This window comes from Solea senegalensis, linkage group LG6, assembly GCF_019176455.1.
Source record: "Solea senegalensis isolate Sse05_10M linkage group LG6, IFAPA_SoseM_1, whole genome shotgun sequence".
NCBI classification, from domain to species: domain Eukaryota; kingdom Metazoa; phylum Chordata; class Actinopteri; order Pleuronectiformes; family Soleidae; genus Solea; species Solea senegalensis.
In genome coordinates this window covers 23,773,643-23,796,439 of record NC_058026.1, presented here as the reverse complement: position 1 = coordinate 23,796,439, position 22,797 = coordinate 23,773,643, and the positions used below count along the sequence as shown (strand labels likewise).

The 22,797-nt window shown below is 39.1% G+C and overlaps 1 protein-coding gene across 9 annotated transcripts in view; it reads left to right on the top strand.

Annotated features, from left to right (window-relative positions):
• The window catches only part of lrba (LPS responsive beige-like anchor protein), a 162,133-nt gene that overhangs the window by 4,049 nt on the left and 135,287 nt on the right, over window positions 1-22,797 (top strand). For all 9 annotated transcript variants that reach the window (XR_006360576.1, XM_044028266.1, XM_044028272.1 and 6 more), the window contains exons 2-7: window positions 17,220-17,451; window positions 18,571-18,671; window positions 19,409-19,504; window positions 20,243-20,364; window positions 21,237-21,363; window positions 22,069-22,188. Coding sequence is in view for 8 of the 9 variants with exons in the window: in XM_044028266.1 (XP_043884201.1) it covers window positions 17,220-17,451; window positions 18,571-18,671; window positions 19,409-19,504; window positions 20,243-20,364; window positions 21,237-21,363; window positions 22,069-22,188 (798 nt within the window). In the remaining variant the exon portion in view is untranslated. The remainder of the gene's footprint in view (window positions 1-17,219; window positions 17,452-18,570; window positions 18,672-19,408; window positions 19,505-20,242; window positions 20,365-21,236; window positions 21,364-22,068; window positions 22,189-22,797) is intronic.

Below are 22,797 nucleotides of genomic sequence, written 5' to 3'. Positions count from 1 at the left end.
TCACTCGTGTTGCCTGATTAAACCTCCTCTCAGGTCTGTGTATAAACAACCAAACATCACTTCATCCTCCTTGAACCAGAGCAGAGGTCCAATCAGCCGCAGCAATTAAAATCACCAGTCACATTATTTATCACAGTTTATTTGTTTGTAGTATAAATATTTAACCAAAACAATATTCTGTATTGAGTGAACACGTATGGCACTAGGTCTGTCGAAACAAAAAATACACGCGTTTCGAGGTGTAACTACTTGCATAGGTAATATTTATTCCAACATAAAAACGTATTTTGTTAGACCTTGAAATATGACTGGTGGATATCAGTTCCCTCTCGTTTGAGAGCATCTTTTTTAGACGGACCTCAAGTTCTACAGCATTGGTGGGCATATGAATGCGTATATTTCCAATATACCTGGAATTTTATTCCATTCGTAGAGCACATCTCAATGCTGTATCTGCTCAAGCGTAATAATGTTAATTTAAGAAAAAACCTCTTAAAAAAAACACTGCGTTTAGTTAGGCTGAACCAAAACTGAGAATTGTCTTGAAGCCTGTATCTGCCCGGCTACAGTGATGCGGGAGCTGTCACTCAAACCCATGAAGTCAGGACACACATAAAGTGAGGAACACTGAGGTGCCAGCGTGCCAGTGTTTATGCCGCAGAGTGCCACCCGTGGCTCGAGTGCCAAAGGTTGCCTACCCCTGTTCCACAGGTTCCTTTTAATCAGTGAAAGTAGAGATATGAGACTCCCTTCAACTATTTCATACTGTCCAGCAGCCAGAGCTTTTCTTCTTTCATCACACAAACTAACTGGACCGTGTGTTGCTTTCACTGCCAAATGGCAGCAGTGAATAAATGTAGAAAGCCAGAGAAACTATTGATTCTGATTTCGATTTTATGGGACCTATTTTTGACTACCTGTCAGATCTTCAGTTCAATGGTCACTGGTGTTTTCAGTCTCGTGTTGGTGTGCCAGCTCTTGAGGCTTCTTGGCCTTTTGGCCGGGTAAATGTTTGACTTTTTCAGCAGTCACAGGTTTGCCTCATCCTTTATTGCAGGTAGTTTCTTGTGGGTTTGTGCGTGTGCTTGTATGTCTACCTCTGTGCTGTATGTGGCTGCCACAGTGTAACAGGAAGCAGCAGCTTCTTGGTTTCTTAATCTGCCAGCTTTATAGAATGCTGAAAGCTGCAAGGAGCTGCAAAAGGGTGTTTGATGCTCAGTCTGCCATTGATGCCACCCTCTTTACTCTGATGTCAGTTGACAGATTGCAGTCAGACGATACTGAAATAAGGTTTTTATCCGAACTTGCAAATCTGACACTTGATAAACAAATGCATAACCTGTATTCTATTCAATTTGTTTAGTCTGTTTTGGACACTGCAGAGGACATCAGCACAGTTGAATCATCACCACTTATCAAAGACAAAATTAAAGTGTTCATTAAGGCTGTAGGAGCCAATATTGAGTTTAAATGATTAATGCAGGATTACTGTTCTAGAGTCATTTGTGAACATTTGAAGTTGTTAACCGTTGGCCTTAATCCTTTGAGTAGTGGCTTTGTGGACCTTTTGATGTTATTTTATTAGATAAACAGTACCGTTGACCCTTTGATACCTTTGACAGCTATGATACATAGAGGAATAGGTAGATATGTACTGGGAAATGTCTAGCATTTTTGAGGCAGGTGGACGTGTCCGTGAGAAGTTGTGTTTTTTTTTTGTGTTACTGTTACATCGATCATTCAGAATATCATTCACAACCTGGAACATCAAGGGAATATTTCTGTGTTGTTGTAACGAGAGAGGCTTGGATATATGAGGATGGAAGTGTAACCTGGATGTACGGCAGTGGAAATAAATGTGCAAACCCTTTACATGACTCTTCCTTGCCTTTGGTGATTAGAGGAATTGAAACGGTACCTACGAGTCAAGCCCAGCCCAATAGGTACCGGCCTACAGCTAACGACATTGGGTGGCTATGGAATATTGTTTATTGTTTATGCATTTAGTTTCCTCTGTAAGGTGCATCTTCAGAAAAAGCATACACTTTTTGTGTTTTCAACATTTTAGGGCTTTCTTTCGTTGTATTTGGGTGGAAAGTCTAGTCCTTCTCTAAGATGGGCTGTTCCCCATTCATGTTCCAAACTACATTTCCACTGGTCGCTATCTTTAATTATTCAATGGTGCAGTGAAGTAATGTAGCATGTCAGAATTTGTGAGATTTAGTTTTAGTTAGTTTGACCACAGTTAAAATACGTTACAAAGTTACCAGTACAAAAGAAAGTGAAAAGTTCAATGGTACTGTAGTAACATTCAGTGCATTTTCATATGCAGTTAAGTAGATTGGACTACTGTACACTACTATACCAGTACACTACTATATTGCCAATTTAACTACTTACTTTTCAGACCTCTGCGACTTAGTGACTAGCGACAAATCTAGCTACTTTCCTAGGAAGAAAGCTCCAGTTTTACTGTCAATCCTAATTATTTCTTTCTTTCTTCACTCCCATGCTTATGTCTGAACTGGCTGTGGACAGATTAATTAGTAATTACTATTAACATGTTGGCTTTTTTTGAGTATATTCATCACTGACTCTCACAAATGTACACAAAACATAAACACATAAAAGATACACTTATTAAAGTAAGGCATTGTGCTTTGTACATGTAAATACAGCCGGAAGAGTATAATCAAAAGACACTGTCAACCCGGGCAATGTGCAAATGAGACAGGGTGACGTAAATTAGCACATGGTGTGTTCTAATGACATCTAGCACCCTTTTCTGGCTGGCTTTAGCTACTTTCCATTGAAACTTGAACTCACGGGGAATCGATTGAATTAGTTGTGTCTGCCTCTGCTGTGCTAGGTTGTGTGATCCCCTTTGAACTTGTAGGTATTACACAGTTTCCTATTTAGTTGTTGGTTTGTCGAGCGTCATTATGAGACTTTCTACCATCAAATGCATTTTATATATTAAATTCTTTAAACTAACAACATAAAATCAGTATCCTTGTCAGTCCAGCAAAATGTATCAGCCTGGATTTTGCTGTTTTTGTTACTGTTTTCTTATTTTTCTATTATATGTGGTTGAAGCTGGGGGATGGGATCTGTGGCACGTGCCGGAGTCCGACTCTGGTCCCATTGAATGTATACATGCAGTCATAGTACTACACCCAATCGCATTATCGAGGTTTGTCCATTTTTAATTGGACTAAAACAGTATATATTTTTTATTTTTTTCTAATGTCATGTAAACGTACTGATTGAAATCAGGAGCTGGCTGTTGTCTGTCATGCTGAGCCCTCTCTGCACACATGTGATGTGGACAGGAATGCAGCAAACACAGAGACTCTCGCTTCAGATGCCCACAATTAAACACAAGTGCCAGAGGGGGGTGAGGGTGATCCTTGTCCTCTCTGCAGGCCTGCTGTGCCCTCTCTGCCAGTTACAAAGAACCCTTCTAATCTGATCCATGACTGAAATCATTTCTGCTCTTATCTCTTTTATCAGCCCAATTCCACAGTCACGCCTTTAACTCCTTCTCCTCTGTAGCTAAAAGTGATTTCAAACACTGAGACTTGTTGTCTGAACAATTATATGATGATTTGATTGGTTATTTTCCTCTTTAACTGTCCGAGCTTGTGTTGCAGTGCTCTTTTACCTGGTTCTGATTCAGTTAATTCTTATATATTGCAGTTGCATTGTTTTGAACAGCACTTTTTTCAACTGGTATTGTTTTCAAATGTGCTGTGGACACAGAAGTTGGAGCAGTGAGATTGTAACAGTGAACATCTGGAGGCTGAGCCGGTTTGATTATCGAGCATAACATTTTTTAAGCTGAAACTGATTCTAAATGGGATGGGATGTCAGTTTTCTGTTTACCTGAATGCGCTGTCATTATTTAGCCTCCAAGCAGATCAGATAATGCACACATCATACCTCATCTCCTGCTGTGTGCTGACGAGAAGGCAGATGGCCTTGGGATTAAACAGTGTTTTATAGTCGTTTTAAGATCTTATGAAGTGTCAGGCAATGCAAATTAGAATAATTGAGTAAACTGGTGAATAAAGTTAAAATTAATTGAGAGGAAAATGTTTTTAAAACCCAGGTTTTTACCTTTTGGACCTATTGATGAAATAGAAAACATTATCTAATGTTATTTTGATGTTTTTTTGCTCTGTGGTTGTATAGTAGCCATACATCCCTTCAATAAGAGCCGAATGAACTCACATTTGCATTTAAACATGGTTAAATATATGAGTGTTTCTAAAGATAAGATTAACCAGTTGCATTTATTCCTTTGCATCTACATTTGCTGCAGTGCAGTTTTTGGAAACAGGGCCATATTGTGTTCTACGTCTTGGCCTACATCTCTCCTCGCTCATTGTTTCTTCTATAAACAGTGCCTGTTCACAAAGGCATTTTAAGAGAATGCCACTGGTTGTGTTGGAGGAAGCTGGGGACTGGAACTATTGGTGGAGACTCTCAAAGAACAACAACAAGATCATTTAACTCCACTCCGGAGTCAGCCACAGCAGTAATGAGAAACTACACTTTGTTTTCTTTCCTGTAGTGTTGCTAGCGTCAGCTCACCCACATTTCTCTGATAATCTCACCTCCTGAACAAATAAAACAAAACCAAACATGCACCATGTAATACTGGCCAGCATTAAACAAACATGTTTACTTTAACTCATGTTGATTCTCCCATGAGATGGATTCTCATCTTTTATCTTGCATTTATGTGTTGAAATGAAATGAAACTTTTTGGGTCCTCAAATGTGGACACACTCAAAAAGACAGAGTTACGGGGGTGAAGAAATGTACTGAGCTGCTTTTATTTATTTATTTTTTTTAGTGTTTTTTACTTGTTTGGTGAGCAGATCTTTTGTCTGGCCACAGTACAATCTTCATCTTCTCCTTTCCTCCTTGTCCAGATGTAATTGATTGGGAAGATGCAATGCTGTGAGAATAGGCCCAAGCTCCTGCCTCTCATTTGTATTCAGCCTTCTGATGTTGAAAGCTTTGTATTTTAGAAAAGCTAACCTGACAAACATTGTTTTGTCGGTTTATGCATTTAAGAAAATTCTAGCTGACTCTCGTATGCTTGAATTTTTGATCCTAAACGAGTGCTGAACAAATTGTACAACCACCGTTTTTATTTCACCCTCTTAAGACACGTTTGTGATTGTTTTTCTCTCTCTGTTTTAAGCATACAAATCAGCCACTCTACATTGCGATGGAGAATAGTCCAGTCACTGATATGTGAGATTATCTGTGTTGGTATGCAGTTGTTTATATCTAGGATCCAGTTAGCAGAAGCAGATCTGTCTGCTATTTATCACAGAACATTCTTGTTCTGTTGATGGTAAAAACGTGTATCATGTTAGATTTTGACAGAGCGCATGTCTCTGGATCCATGATATTTATGTTGGTCGTCGTTTAGTGGTTACATCCTTTAAGAAAGGACCAAGCCCAAGATGTTTTGTTGTTGTAGTCCCAATCAAACACAACACTACATGCACAGCACATGCAATTCACTTTCCACCTTGACCATTTAAAGTCATTGCTGTTGCTGAAATATGGGACCTTTTTGTCAAATTGATGGGTATTAGTTGCACCTTAAATAATGTGCTGAAAATGCAGACACTGTCATAATAACATACTGGAACACTATTGAGCTTCGGGCTAAACAGGAAGTAGTATTAACCTCCTGGCATATAATCTTCTCTGCACAGTAGGGGTTGTAATGATATGCTAATACTGTGCGCCTCCTTGTCAAGCATCACTGTTAAATGCTGAAAAATATGAATATAAAAACATAATACATGCTGATTTGTTGTATGAAATGTTGTGAACTATTGCCACTCATTAGTCTCTGTTTGATGACATCTCATGGGAAAGTGCCTCCATCCCAAAACATGTTCATCTTCTTATTTCTTGGGACAATATTATGCTGTTTTTTTTCTTGTTTTGATTAAATAGTGGTGTGTATATCTTCAAGGTGACACTGTGAATAGAACCTGAACATGCAGCTTCTTTTGAGATTCTTGTAGATTGTATGTTGGGATTTCCTTCAGTACGGAATTGAATTGTCTTTCTTAGCTCTCGTTCCCTCCACTCACGAAACTGAAAATGCATTATTGGCAAGTCTTAACAATAGACATTCGATGTGAAATGTGAGGTCAAACATTTTTTTTATTTTGCTGTGGTTTTCTTAATGGTCTTCAGTCCATTATGTACAGTTGGATTCACAGAGGCACAGAGCAGATGAATTAATTACCCACTCTGTTCCACTCACTGTGCCTTGCTCTTAATTTTATGATTTAATGGATAGTGATTCCCAGCCATATTTCACTTAAGACATATGAAACTTGTAGAAAGTGACTGCCCCTGAATACTGACACTGCGGTCTCCACTTCTCCTTGCTTTCATCCAGCCTTAAAGTGATTGGACATTAAATCAGTAATTTAACATGATGTGTTAAAGTATAATTCTGTTGTGATGTGACTCATATTGGCTGGAAAAACTGCACCCTTAAGTTTGCATGCATGTACTACAAGACATGTATTTTTAACACCAGATTGTGTCTGTACTAACTGGAAATTAAGCTGCGTGACTGTGTTGGTTTGTATGAACCTGTACTGGCCCAGACTAAATTACCAAATGATTTGGTGTTGACAGATAAAGAGACACTGTCCAAATCTGCCCCTCCTGCGATCTGAAATAGTCTATCATGTGCTCGGTCTAAACCGTCACAAACCTAACCTAAATATAACCGTGTGTGTGTAAATATAAAGTCCAGTAGACTATCACATGTGTGAGACTGTAGGCCACATTAATAATCTTGCTGGATGAATATCAAACGAGATGACTTATTACTGGGGTTCACATAGTGCTACAGTGGATAGCATTAATACCACACGGCAAGAAGGTCATTGGTTTGGATCGCAGTTCGATCGACACCAGCATTGTTAAGATGTTCTTTAACCACTTTTTTTTATTTACATGGGTTGAGCAGGACCCATAGACCATTCTGAGGCCAATGAGAATTTATTGAATACCCTCTTGGGTGACTCTGCTTGTTCTTGGCAAAAGTAACTCTTATTTGAATGTCTAGTCTATGTCTATGGGAAAATGAGCCTACTTCTTACTTGATTTATAACACTGGTCAACAGCTCCTTTTAGAAGAGCTAATTGTTTCAATAGCTCTTTTTCAGTGGCACATGATGTCAATTTTGTAAATTATTTTCCACTTAAAAGGAAAATAGACAATAAAGTACGGGACATCTGGGTGGACAACAGTTTGACAGCTGTTATCAATGATTGGGAGCCTGTTGCCGCTCAACCTCTGGTTGGAAATGTCAACATGATGCTGATTCTGGAGGCTTTTGGAATATTATATAAGTAACATTATGACCAGTTGTCACTTGGCAAGACTCTGATTCCTTTTGTTAAGTAGATGTGTTGACTGTGTTGTAGCATACATATAAACCTAACATTATCCAATGGTAGAATTCTACATATTGTCAGGACATACTTTAAACTAGAACATCACTAATCAGTCTGCCACAGCTGTTTTCAGTGCTGCAGTGGTTGGCGCTGCTGTTCCTCATTGCAAGAAGTTTCTTGTTTTGAATCTCGGTCAGACTGGGCCTTTCTGTGCAGGATCTGCCTCTTCCTGTTTGGTGTTTTATAGATTTTGGCACAATATTGCATGTGTGCCTTCATTTTTCGCTCTCTTTTTTTTTTTTAAACACATCTTAGCTATCTACTCAAGCATGGAGTGGGATGTGGGATTTCAGCATCCTCCTACATTCCTAACACAGATACTGGGGTTAAGTTAATTGGACACTCTAATGTGAGCAGAAATTAGAACTGCAACTAACGATTAATCAGTTAATCTGTCCATTATTTTCTCGATTAATCGATTAATTGTTTGGTCCATAAAATGTCAGAAAATCTTAAAAAATGTTGATTGTGTTTGTCAAACCTGGAAATGACGATATTCTCAAATGTCTTGTTTTGTCCACAAACCAAAATGATTCACTTTTAATGATTTCTTTGTTATCCAGAGCAAAGAAATTAAGAACATATTCACATTTAAGAAGCTTAAAAGATCGGAAATCTTGTTTTAATCATGAAAAAAGCTTCAAACTGATGAATCGATTATCAAAATAGTTGTCGATTAATAATCGATTCATCGATTAATTGTTTCAGCTCTAGCAGAAATAGTTGTTTGTTTTTTGTGTGTCGTTGCTGTGGTAGGCTGGTGACCTGTCTGGGTCAGACCCCACTCCCCTCACAACAACCAATCAAGAATGAATCATTATTAACTCATACTTACAAACTAAATCAAACAACAGGTCAATCTTATCTTTGTGTGTCGTATATCTATGGAACCAACAGAGCGGTAGCAACTGTTTACAAAGCAGTGGAGGTAAAGGTTGTGTGTCCACACTGGGACTTAACTAGGTTGTCAATTTGTCATCTTCCATCACAGATATATCATTGCATTCCGCCAAAGTTAAGAAGGATCAGCCGGTAGTTTGTTGTCCCAATGCATCGTCCTACTGTAACGTCGACCAACATGGCTCTGGCTTGGACCTTTTGCATGTTAAGACCTACAAATCATACATGCTTTACTCTTGTATGCTCAGAAATCTTAACGGTGGCGCAGTATGTTGATATTTACAACTGTGTTGTGTTTAGTGGCTGTTAAAAACTGCTGTTGTTGACCAGAGTTGAAGCATTAACAGAGGAAGCTGCAGTGACACCATTAAATACAAGCTACAGGAAGCAGGTTCGAGTGAAACAACTGATTTCCCGATTGTACAATCAGGGCTTCCCCAAGGATCATGTTTTGCTGAAGCATAAACCAAACAAATCCTGGAAAAATGTTCTCTTATCATCAATATATTAAGCAGACAATGGCTTACAGAGGTTATTCTTGGTAAACATGTGGCATTTTCTGTGTAAAATAGTAACAGTCACTTTTTCCCTGAAGGTTTACATTTTTTATGAAGGCTATCTTTCCATCCTCTAAATACTGTAGGAAACCACCATTTCCTTTTGGATAGAGCAATTTCTGTTCTTTGCTTGATTTTAAAGATAAATTAATTTAGCAACATCTAAGATTAGGAGGTTTCTTGGATAAAAAAAATATAGAGACAACGGAGTTAGTTTTGATACTAGTTTGATGCTAGTTTTGACTTATTCTCATGTTGAACTAGTAATGTCCTTCTTCCATGACTCAGGGCAGGCTGGAATTCCTCACTAATGCTTATCTCTTTCCTTTTTCACCTCCTGGATCCAGTTGCTATTTTTACCATGTTGCGCCACAGCACATCTTTCTATTTGTTAACTACTATGCAAACTGAAATTGTAGGCGTGGCTCTATCTAACAAGGAAATTCCTTGTTTACATTAGTCGTGATCAAAACACCTCCTCCTATGTCTACTCTCTGCAGTCGCCTGCAGGAGCGGAGACAACCTACTCTTTAGCAGGAATGTTGTTAATACCAGATAACCAATTCCAGACTGTAGATACCACAGAAAGATTTTTCTCAAGCAGAAAGCCATGTGTTTGTTTGCACATTGTTTTAATTTTCTCTCAAAATCATCTCACTCCAGAATGAGATGATTTCAGTCAGTCAAAGTACGTCTTAAAAACTAAAAGATTTTGTCAAAGCCTGTACGCACTCTGATGTCTAATGAGGTCCATTTCCTGACTAGCCTTTTCCTTCTTTTGAAATAGCAGCCACCCATCTGGATTGCCAGATACACAATTCTAGTGTTTCTAAAAAAATCTTGTATACACCTCAGTATGTACACTTTGCTCTGATTCAGTTGCTTAATGTGAAAAAGGACAAAAGCAGCTTCTCCTGTTGGACACTAAAGTGCATTTGCTTGGGCTTGTGCATTTGTGATGAATACAGCATGTCACATTTTTGCAGTCCTCCCCCAGTTCTTGCTCCTAGTCAGCGTATTGCATGTATAGTTAATGGGATGTACAATAATTTTGAAGACGATAATAAAAAAGGCATGCTGTCATACCTTTTATAAAACCATCAGCAAGTTACACAAAAGGATAAAACAGTGTTCTTTTGTTTCTCATTACCCGGAATACCTGATCATATGCATGTATGGACGTTCAATTTAATGTCATTTAAAACAGCCTAAATGTACACATGCACTGTTTTGTTACATGTCAAACTAGAGCTGTTGTCTTGGACCAGTAAATGGAACAACAGCGGTATTCATGTGTTGATCAGTCTACTGCCCATTCAGAGTCGCATCTAATGTTTAACAAGCCTGGCAGGTTATTCATCCGAAGGTATTCTTAGAAAAGCAGCTATTTAAATATCATTCTCTCCACTGCACCTCTTTTTCATCACGAGTTTCATGTTGGGAGGACAGCAGCAGTGTGGCACTGATGAGAGTGAATGTGCTGAATAGGATCGGCTGAGACATTTTATAATCTTGATGTATTATTCAATAATGAACAAAAACCCCATTTGGGATTCAGATGAACATTTACCACTCATTCATCAATCTCCACATTATACTTCCTATTAAACACAGAAGACACAATTTGGTTGCAGTAAGAAATATTTATATAGTGGATTTGAGTGATCTTTGAACCTGTTTTCCATCAATCAAACAAAATCTAGTCTCTGAGAGGGGTAGTGTAGCAACGAGACTAGTTACCGTGAAACTGTAATGATTCATTATTCTTTAGCTCTGCAGATTGTGTGTGTATTATAGGTAGAATCAAAGGACTCTGGGTGAGTGGATACGGCTGCAAACTCTGAAGAGTACAGGGGTAGAAAGTATTTGCTTAAAGCCACAGTGATTTTTATAATGGGCCACACACGGTTTTAAAAATCAGTCATATGCTCCAACATTTAGTCAACAGTAACATGGATTTTCACTTTTCACCACATCCACTAGCCTTTTGCTCTTTGTCAGCTGGGATTGGCACCAGCTGATTGGCACATCCATCGTCATTTGCTTGACCTTCCCACCATGTAGATCATGTTTGTTAATACTGAGTCCAGTGTTTCCCACTGACGCACACTTTGATGGTGTAAAGTAACTCCACTGTGAACCTGGATTGCATAGAGTATATATTTCATATATTCAGGTTTATCATGTACAGAATAACACACAAACCTAAAATGTAACTAATACATAAAAATAAAGTAAGCTTGACAATATCTGTATACATGTTGTCATGCCTCTGGTCTTACTGATTTAGGGTTTCAAATGTATTTGACCTAAATTAGTTGTGTGCCCATTTTTATTTTATTAGATACACCACTGCAGGGTGACCTTTGAATAAATTCATATTAAACAACCGCAGAACCTGATGAAATACATTGTAATGACTTTGATTTTACTGGATTTTAAACCAAATACCAATCACTAGACTTCATCACTACCACTGCAATAAGAAAGATTTCCAACATGTTTTGCCATTTGCATTACACTATTGTATGAATGTATTATACAATGATTGCAATTTTATAGTAATAACAATCTCTCTTAGACCCTTCAAGTTAAATGCCTCATTCTCACTATTTCGCATCACCTTCTCCATCAGAAAATCATTCCACCATCTCCCCACTATTACTGGAGGGATTTGAGTAGGACAGATTATGTGGTTGACCAGACTGGAGCCGTTCCAGCATCGTTCATCAGTATGTTGAAAATGTGAGCACTCATCAGCAGTGGAAAGCGCAGGATTATTTGTTGTCATGTTTTGGGTCACTGTGATAGATGTGTCGGGTTTGGGTGTTGTGAAGAGAGGGTCTTGTGGAAGAATAAGCTAAATGGCTTTGGTCTGACAAGATGGCTACTTAAGAGATCCAGTTGTGAGGGCCATTGGAAGGACTAGACCAGTGGTGCATGGTGAAAGCATGGTCACTCTAATTTGCTTCACTATTATGTCGCCTTAGTATAAGAATGAATTAAAAACCCAAGTCAAACTGGATTGTTTTTAGTATCTTTAAGATCCTCCATTATCCTCTGATGATATTATGTTATTTGTGTACTATATTCTGGTTGTCCAGATAAATTCAAAACCATCTGATAAGCTAGACGGGTAGACGTGACCGTAGACTTGTCATGAAAATTCATCTGTTGTTTGATTCTGCTGTCATATCATTTGGACAAATGACTATAGTCAAATGATTCCACCCATAAAGTTAATTGCAGTTCATTAGAGGGAGAACTAACAGATGAACATCAAGTTGGATACACACACAATCACACACACGCACACACACACGCACACACACACCAGCTATGGCTTGACACCATCAGTGTTTTGTTCCTATTAATTTTAGCAGAGTTATTTTAATTATTTCCTCCCCTTTAGTGCAAAGTGGCCATTGTTTGTTGCTTCTCTCATCTTCAGTGCCACATGGTTGTCTGCAATGACTTAGAGGTCTGTTTTGTTCAGCTAAGACCTCAAATAGATTTGCTCTTTTAGTAAATCTTCCATTGTTCTTGCTCCCTGCCAGAGTGTGTAGTCTCCATGGTTTTTAATAGTGGGAATGATTTACACTGTAGACTAATGACTCCTCATGTAATTCACAGGCTTTTAATAAAGCTTTGCATGTCTCGGTTTTGGTTCTGTTAAATTGTTGCTCAATTTATGCATCTTCTGAACCATGTATGGATGGAATTACACAGAGCTGAAACAATGAATCGATTAATACTAAATTAATCGTCTATTTTGATAATCGATTCATCGGTTTGAACAAGTTTTCCGATTGTTTAAGCTTCTTAAATGTGAATATTTTTTAAACGTCTTTGCTCTGGACAACAAAGAAATTGTTAAAAGTGAATCATTTTGTTTTTTTAAAGTTTTCTGACATTTTATGGGCCAAACACTTAATTGATTAAGCGAGAAAATAATCGACAGATGAATTGATTATGAAAATAATCGTTAGTTGCAGCTCTACAATTACATATGCCATCAACACCTGAACACCTTTTTTTGTAATTGCAAAATGGTTTGAGGAGATGTGGAGGTGCATGTTAGCACGAAATGAATGCTGAGCCAAGACTCAAGAGTATCATGTAGAATAATGTGTGAGACACGTGTCAGCATGCTCACAGTGAAAATGTTAATATGCTAATATGTAGTTGTTGTGAATTAGTAAACTCAGAATTCAAAATCTCCAAGTATGGATGATATTTGCGAATTGGCACTAATAACAAGGTAATGGGATAATTTGACGGGTACTTAAGTATAAATATAAGTTAACATAGTACATACTAGGTAGGTAACATACTACTAGTGTAGTATTAGGAAAATTTAACATTCTCATGGGGTGACTGTTGAGTGCAACAGACAGACGACTCCTCTGCTCACCTCTTAATTTCCCAAGAACTCCTGGACTACAGTGGCCTTCGTGTACCAGAGAGGATGTAAACACTCTTCAATACCTCACTTCATTCGTCCACTCCTCTACTCCCTCTGCTGTATCCTCTGTCTGTGTATTCCTCTTCATTCGTGTAGTCAGATTCTGCTAGAATCTTTCCGGGCTACTGAAGACTCATGACAACGCAAGATGATGGGCCTCCGTAAACCAATACCCTGCAAAATAGGGTGTCCTTATCGGCCCAAGTGCTCTCCATATATATTGGCATATCGGATATCGGCAGAAAGTCCAATATCGCGCATCACTACTATGAAAACACAAAACTTTATTATTTTAAAGTGATTATACATGTATACAAACATTCTTCTGGATATTATGTTCATTTCTGCCAATAAACCCTCAACATGCAGTTTCACACTGGACGACCATAAAGGGCAGTCAAAGCAAAAAGGTGGAAGGAGTACATTGATTGTGAATATTTTTATATACATGCCCTCAATACTATTTGCACTTGTTGTAATGAGGTCATATTTGGTAGAAGTAGTTACTCAATGTCAGACATTGTCATAGTTTAATTCCAGTTCTCATTTTTTTTTCCCCACCAAAAGTCATCATCGCTCCAGCAGTTAAATAAGCTGAAATACAAGTTTAGCTCCGTCATCCTCCTATGCATGTTCCCCGTAGAGACCATAGAAGCCTGTTTGGGCTTTGTGTCACGGCCCAGTAGCGGCTTGGCTGCTCAACAATGATTAATTCAGGCAGGCCTCAGGGGAGAACAGCAAGGATAGGTTACCTAGCCACGGATCTGGTGTCTTGCTGCCATAAAGCCAGCGTCTTAATGTCAGCTTTAGCTGCAGAGCTCTCATTGGCTGGATCCGAGGCTGGAGCTGGCAGCCTTCCACACCCGCTCCTAAAATAGAGCAATAACAACAATTGAACAATTTAAGAAATTGAAATATTGTAATCCTTACAGTGCACCACTGGAATCAATTAATATTCTTCTTTCTTCATAATTGAATCTATTTAATATCTTAAAGCTGTTGATCGTATACTACTATTGTGGTAGAACTCAAATAAATGTCACTCTAAATGTCTTTTATTTAAACCTCTGCAGAAGCATCATACAGTGTTCTCTGCACTAGCATTTCCGCCACGCCTTATTCTGTAACCATCACCAACATTAATAAAAGCAGCTGCAGTGTGGTTTCGTATCAGTAGCAGGGCTATAAGTAGATTCACTTGTCCTAAATCAGCACTTCTGTCCCTGCATGCGTGCCAGTCTGCCAGGTGTATGTCAGCGTTGTGTAGCTTTTCATCCTCCCATTGTCTCTATCCTCATGTTTGCTCTGTCCCCTTGGTCCAACTGACTGACGGATGAATGACTCGTGTTCATGTCGCACTCATCATTGTGGCACCCAACATCCATTACTGGCAGACCTTGCTGGCGTCAACTCGGACGTCGGTCTACCTTCCTCTGCGGACAGAGGTGTGATTTATCTGTGACTTGCTGAGTTACACAAAGCAAATGAATCTGGTGGTTTGCCAGTTGGGCACAGGCTAATGGATTTCACAGACATTATTTTTTCTTTATTTGAATCCTTTGACTTAATTTAACCTTCTGTGGACCACATTTATGGTGTTTAAACTAGCTATTTTATATTCTATTCTCTATTCAAGTTAACGTTCAGTTAATTGTGGTCGCCTTTAAATGACGTCATCCGATTTACTGTCTTTGCCGTAAATTTCGGGGCTTCTAACCGAGTGGTACACAATTCAAATGTGTGGGGGAACTAACTGAGACAACACAGCCTTTCCCATGATCCTTCACCACTGTCTGACATAATGAATCTAGGTATTTTGTTATTGTTCTGAATGTAATTTTGCAATGTAGTAATTCTGCTTATCTAAAGTAAGGTATAGAAATATAGATTTCCTTGTTAAATGCACAAATTTGGCTCTTGGGACTTAATGATGGCCCCGTTCACTTTGTACTCTCGCCCAGTGTCAGCTGAGATTGCCTCTAGCTCCCTCTGTGACAGATTAGAATGGATGGATGGTCAATATTTGCTAAATGTACAGATCAGTTCATTAAAAAAAACAAGTTAGTATAATTTTTACCCTTGAATAAAAGGTTACTGCAGTTAACAGTGACTTTAAATGTTGAAAAAAAGCTGACGGAAGATGTGTAGACTGACTTTGAGCAAAAGCAATGGATAGAATCATTGCTCTAATGGTAATACTACATGATAAAATAAATAAACATTTATGAGATGAGGCTAAAGGGAGAATAGGTGAGGCGTTTGTTAGTGTTATCATCACCTCATCCCCTCTCTCTGAGCATTAATAGTGTCACCCCTTCTTCCCTATCTTGTACTCAACACTCATACCCAGGGTTAATCTCTCCTCCATCATTTTAATGGGACAGTATCCATTCCCTGCACCAAATAGTTGTTTTCACACCCAGCCCATGTAATGGTCGGGTATGACAATCTCATTTAGATTTCTTTTTTTGTCCCGTCACACCTCCTTGACTCTCCTTGTGTCAAGATTTACAATATTAATTTGACATCAGCATTGTTATTTTTCTTATCTTTTTCTATTAGGCAGGGTTCAATAATAAACATGTCATCACAACTATTATGAGGTGACAAATTTGGACATTTATAGCTCCATACAATTTATTTTCCGACACAAAGAACATTACTTCTTCACAATAAGACTCCAGTCTCCAGCTTGTTCAGGGGCTAATGAGGTAGAATAACATGGTGGGATGCATTTACTTTTTTTTCCATTTTTTCATTTTCCATCAACTTCAGCTGGTTTGAAATGCGTCCACAAAAAACCCCCACCAAACATGAGTAAGAATCACAGTAACTTCATGTAGTATTTGCACTCACATGTGTGGCTTCAATAGTTCAGGTTTCTAGAACTTATCTGTGCATGGGATGGAGGAATGCACAGTGCATGTAGGGGGCGTGGCCTCAATAGCCCTACAATAAGTAGAGTGTTATGTGCCTGTGATTGAGGAATAGCATTGATATTCAACTGTATTTAAATCAAATCTGATTGTTTTAGCCAAGATTATGCTACAATATATTATTTACCAACTATATTTAAGTTGCCAACCTTCAATTTTGAAAATTTCCAGATAATTCCCGTAAATTCACATGGAAAGTTTCCACTTTTGGGTTTCGCAACCCTTGTCAGGTTTGAAATACAATCTTTTGGTAGCAGTGGTATATAAATAAAGACGTATAAATGAGGTTTACATTCTCTAAATGTATCACCGTATGTCTGCTCTTGAATGAATCATAAATGAAAGTAAATCATAACCCAGCTCTGTGTTAGCCAGTCTGCTTCAGCTGCTGCTGGTACTCATCGGCCTCCTTCAGGAACAAAAGCGCTCCAAATACACTCTCCACTGTTGGTGTGTGTGTGTGTGTCTGAATGTCTCACTTTGTTTCACTGACATGGCTGCTTGCTTCATATTTTCTGCTCTGGGTTTTGTTGTGCTGTCTCGAGTCTTGCTTCAAACCGCCCTGTAGACAGATAAATAGACATGGATAGACTGATGGGGACCTGTGTTGCTCCTATGACCTTTAATCCACTTGGCTAGCAGCAGCTCTGATGCACGATTATTCATCGGTTAAGGAGTGTGCACACACAAAGCAATGTCATGTACACGTGTGCCCTTTTTTAAAGTACAATTCATTGCTCTTCTCAGTATTTTTTGAGTTTATTGACGTGTTCCACTTCTCTGATGATTGACTGAAACTGAACACCCCCCACCATTCACTTACCTCTCTTTGTGTTTGTCCTGCAGTTGGTTGGTGGCCAGTTTGACCTGGAGATGAACTTCATTATCCAGGAGCCGGATAGCATAGTGTGCATGGTGGAGTTGCTGGATAAGTGTGAGCCCACCTGTCAGGCGGAGGTCTGGAGCATTTTCACTGCCATCCTCAAGAAGAGTGTCCGCAACCTGCAGGCGTGCACAGATGTGGGCCTCATCCAGCAGATTCTCCAGCGTATAGCCACCACAGACAGCATGATCGCAGGTACTGAAAAACATTCCTTGTGGAAAAAGTTGTCCAACTCAACCGTAACTATTATACCCTATTTAGTTTGAAGGCCGTTTTAAAGCAGCTGGTTTGTGTTGCGCCAATCACTCATGACAGCAAGTACTGCTGACTGAGTGTACATGACATTCACCATCCCCTGTGTGGATGTCGAGTAGGCAGGAACATCACCTCCAACCTCATCAATCAGTGTAGTATTACAAATAAAATGGCCACCTTTAAATTTTCCCCCGCACACTCATCTTTTAATATAATAACCTCTCTGTGATGTATTACACTGAGTGCGGGTGCAATCATCCTGCTCTTCTCCCCCAGATTCTCAGTCTAGTTTGTTGCCCATCTGCAAATTAATTTGAATTAGTCCTACAACCTCGGCTCAGTGAACTTTTGCCAGCTAGAACAGAGCTGGCCTGAAGGGTTTGTCCAGTCTAGCAAAGATGAAAGAGCCCAGCAGTGACTCAGCAGCTGAAAGTAATGGTTATATTGGTATTCACCACACTAAAAATCATTTATGTTGCCCTATTTATATTATTATTATTGTTATTTTTCTTTTTTTTTTTGTCCAAACTCACTGCCCTTCACAGAATTTGTCTGACTAATAATTGTGGCTGAGCTTTTATACTTGAGATGAAAAAAAGGCAGAGACAGCCTGCCTTCTCTTTGGAAGGTTAAATCAAGTGTGGTGGATTCATGCACTAGTCGTAGAGCTGTCATATTCTGCCTCATCGTTCGTCAGTAATAACTAGATAAGAAGCTTCACCATAGCTGTCCTCTCTGTTTTGGTGGCTTTGCATTTCTGCAATATTTAAATCTGAAATTGTACTAATTGTAAGGGTCGGGGAGATAAGATTTGTTTCCACCTCACTGTTGATTTTATTGCCCCAAAGTTTTTGCAGAACTACAAAAAAATGGGACTGAATAGATCAGTTATTTCTTGATAACCTTCACAACGTTTGACAGAAAGTCAACAAGTACATGACGAACTAAAGCAAACTTTACCTCTAGGTGGAAATGTGGTTTTAAAAGATGATGTATTTGATCATTTTCAGTGTTTCTGTGCTTAATCCCCGCCTTTCTGCTGTGTGTCCGTCTCTGCAGACCTGCTTGTGGACACGTTGGGTGTGCTCGCCAGCTACAGCATCACCGTAAAGGAGCTGAAGCTTTTCTTCAGCAAGCTTCAGGGGCAGGAAGGCCAGTGGGTGAGTCGGAGTCATGCCACGCTGAGGTGTCTTGGTCGTCTGGGACCTGCAGTGAGGAATGTGCTAGCAACACTTCAGCTGCTGCCTTCCCACACTCTAATAGACAAGATAAATCATGCGAATCCCGACTCCACAGTGGGTTTGGATCCGGAGCAGCATCACATGATCAAAATTAGGTGGTTTGTGAGATTATGCATGAATTTGAAGAGCGTATTCACAACAACGATCAAAATATTGTGAGCCAAAATAAAGGTGTTTGCTCACTGTTGTTTGGCCTGAATGCAGCTATTAGAGAAAAGCCTCAGTGGACTTATGATGTATGGTACGTTTACAGAGGATAAGTCACTGCATCCAGGCAGAACCAGTGGCACGGGAAGGGAGAGACGGATGAAGGGAGGAATAGAATGAGAGTAACCCATTGATCGCTGACACCAATCAAGTTGTCAAGGAAATAGGACAAGCTGATTTTTTTTTTTGCAACTAGATTTCACGTCCCTCTCCCTCCCTTTTGCCACTGTTCTCATTTTTGTTTTTGTGAAATATTAGATAGATAGATCAGTCGCATACTCTGTCTGTTCCAAATAAAACATAGAAAGAAGTGAAATGTGTCTTTTAAAACGGCTTCTTGAGTAGAAAATGAGCTGTACCTTCTTTAAATCATTTGTTGCTGCAAGTGTACATCTGTGTGTATGTCTGCTTGGACATTATCACAATCAATGTTGTGTTTTTCTCCTCAGCCTCGTCATGCAGTTAAGCTTTTGTCAGTGCTGAAGTACATGGCTCACAGAAATGGCCCTGACTCCTTTTTCAGCTTCCCAGGAAAAAATGCAGCTGTGAGTACAAAGTCACCCCCATCTGTTCTGTGTAATAAATGTTTCACTGCATGGGCAGAAAAATCTTCCACTCGCCTGGACCCCACTATGATCACGTCCCAAAGGTTACATTAAGTTATGTTTTCCTTTTGCTTATATAGAGTTTTTTTTTTTTTTTACCCCCAAAAGAAATACCATTGAGAGGCAGAAAAATCTCTCCTGAATTCCTTTCCTGATAAGCTTCACACATTCTCTATTTTTCTATATTCTACTTGGTTATTAAAAATGTATTTCTCACATTCACTGAAAAGTGCACTCTTAACGTTTTATCCTCGTCAGGATGATCTGTATTCTCATACGTGAATCCATCATCATGGCTCTGATTCACGTACAGTAACCAAGTCTTTGAGACACAGTTGTTGTGTGTAGACGGATGATATGTCATTACATAACGTGTACATCCTACCTATTGTGTGTAAATACTGCATGTGCCCCACTTAATGCTCCAGTAGTTAACGTAAGACTGGGCCTCTTCCTGCTAATGAGATGGGAAAGACTGGGAGCGCATATTCATGCACATTAATTAACGACTACTACATTTCCTTATTTGCTGTATTTGTTCATATTAAACACTAATATGGGTGATCCATTTCTGTGACTTTTATATCTTTTATTTATAACTTTTATTTCTCAGTTGGCCAAATTCCAGGTTTCAGTGTCCTGACTTTTTTTTTCCTTCCTTCATTTTTGTCCTAACAGGCGATAGCGCTGCCTCCCATAGCAAAGTGGCCGTACCAGAATGGCTTTACATTCCACACGTGGCTCCGCATGGATCCTCTCAACAACATCAATGTAGACAAAGACAAGCCGTACCTATACTGGTAGGTAACACAGAATAATGTAATCCACTCCTGTAATCTGTCACCCTAAGCCCTTTAAATTTAGTTTTAATCTTCAACATATGGAAAGCAAAAATACTCAAGGGAGTACTGTCTTGCACGTAAAGTGTTAAAATACAAGGCGAGGTGGTGTTGCACTGGTGTCAACATCCCCTCAGTGATGCATTTTTAAACGTAACTGAGGCTCAAAGATAAACTGCAAAAGTACAGCACTAAGCCTCCCAGATGAAAAAAATGGTTGTGCTTCCCTTTTCATCTTTCATTTGTCCTCATCCTTTCCTTCCTCTCCGGGGAGCGCGTAAATCTAGCCTTCTGATCAACTTATCTTCAACTAGAAATTAATTTCTGTCAAAAATCTAATTTACGCAACATGATCTGTTTGGGCTTCTGTGAAAATGATAACCAAGCCGGACAGCCTGTGCGCTGCATGAGAGAATCTGTAATGGAAGCTCGTCTTCAGCTCTGTGCCCTTTTTTAAAGAGATTAATCCACTAAATCACATGCAGGGGCCCCAACTCGCCACGACACACAGAGTGATGGGAAGAGTCTGTGAAGTTGAGAAATGATTGTTTGCTGTCTTCATCCCTTTGTAAAGTGTTAATATGATATATTGGGCTATATATATATATGTGTGTGTGTGTGTATGTGTGTATATATATGTGTATATGTATGTATATATATATATATATATATATATATATATATATATTTATATATATATTGTATGTATATGTATATATGTATGTATATATATATATATATATATATATATATATATATATATATATAACCCATGTTGGCTGTGAATGTTACAAAGAAGTGACTAAAGCTGTGCTTTTTGTATTTCTTTTCAGTTTCCGCACCAGTAAAGGCCTAGGTTACTCTGCGCACTTTGTGGGCGGCTGTTTGATAGTGACCTCATTAAAATCCAAGGGAAAAGGATTCCAGCACTGTGTAAAATACGACTTCAAACCACAGAAGGTACGAGGGCGACCAAAACGAAACCGGAACATGGGCTCCGGTTTTGTAATCCGGAGGGCAAATGAACTCTTCATTAACTTGAGTAAACAAATCCTGGAAATGGACAACTAAAATCATATAATAGCACAGAGATAATCATTTATATACACAACACGGACACTCAAGTGCACACAGAATAAATCTAGACCTTGCTCTAAGAAAACATCACATCTCACCCGACTCTGGGGAAAAGTAAAACTAGAAGAAGGAGGAATGAGGGCAATCGTGAGATACTGCTAATACTTTCAGTCCCTTGCAGGCATAGTACACACTGAACATCATTACAGTGGTAGGGAGCCCTTTGCCAGTGGAAAATGGGAAACTTGCTCATTCCCCTGTGTATGAAGGCTCACCACCTTACCTCAACAAACCTAATGAGAACTCAGAACTAATTTTAGTTAGTTAGATTTTTTTTTTTTATTGCATGCTCTACCATGGCCACAAATAACCATTTTACTGTGGTAACAGTGGTAAGATGTTTCACTGTTTGTGGACAAATCTAGAAACTCATGTGTGTGGGACTGTAGCTTGAGGGGATAAGTCGCAGGAAATTGAACAGAATCAGGCTGGCACCTTGTATCCAAATGCTGATTTATTGTCGTCTCCAATTGTACTACAGCACTTCTCAGTGTGTGTGTGTGTGTGTGTGTGTCCTTGTTGTTACAGTGGTACATGGTGACCCTTGTTCACGTCTACAATCGCTGGAAAAACAGTGAAATCAGCTGCTACGTGAACGGGGAACTGGCTTCCTTTGGAGACATTGCCTGGTTCGTCAACACCAGTGACGTAAGTATCGGGAATGTGAATTTTTTAAATTTTGTGATTGTGATTTTTCTTTTCTGTGTATGATATGAATCGAAAAGTCATATGAGTGTATGTGCTTCTCACTCACAGTTCGTATATTCTAAATATGTTTAAGGGCTTAGAGGGGAAACATTGTTACATCCTTTGGCATAGATAGCATAGTGAAAAATGTCATATACAGTCTGCACTTTTCACACATCACCATATGAGCGTTCTCTCTCAGGGTCTTTAGGATTGCTTTCTGTCACACTGAGATATGAGCTTCTTAAATCACATTTTGCTCAGGACTGAAATGGCCTCTGCTGTGTTGTATAATCCTCTAGCTGCATCAGAATGACAGAAAGCAAATTAGCTGCTTGATTGAGACGTGGCCTCCACACCATGATGCGAGAAGGACAGACTGTTATCACATTAGTTATACTATGCTCGTAGTTTGAGGCCGTTTCCATTTATAGCAGATTTTTGCCTTTGTTGTTATTTTTGGTCTTGTTTGTCTCCTCTCCTTTCTTCCTTCCTTCCCTCCCTACTTCCTACCTCTTTTCCTTCCTTCTTTTCATCTATATCTGTGCTTTGTGTTGTTATTAAATTATG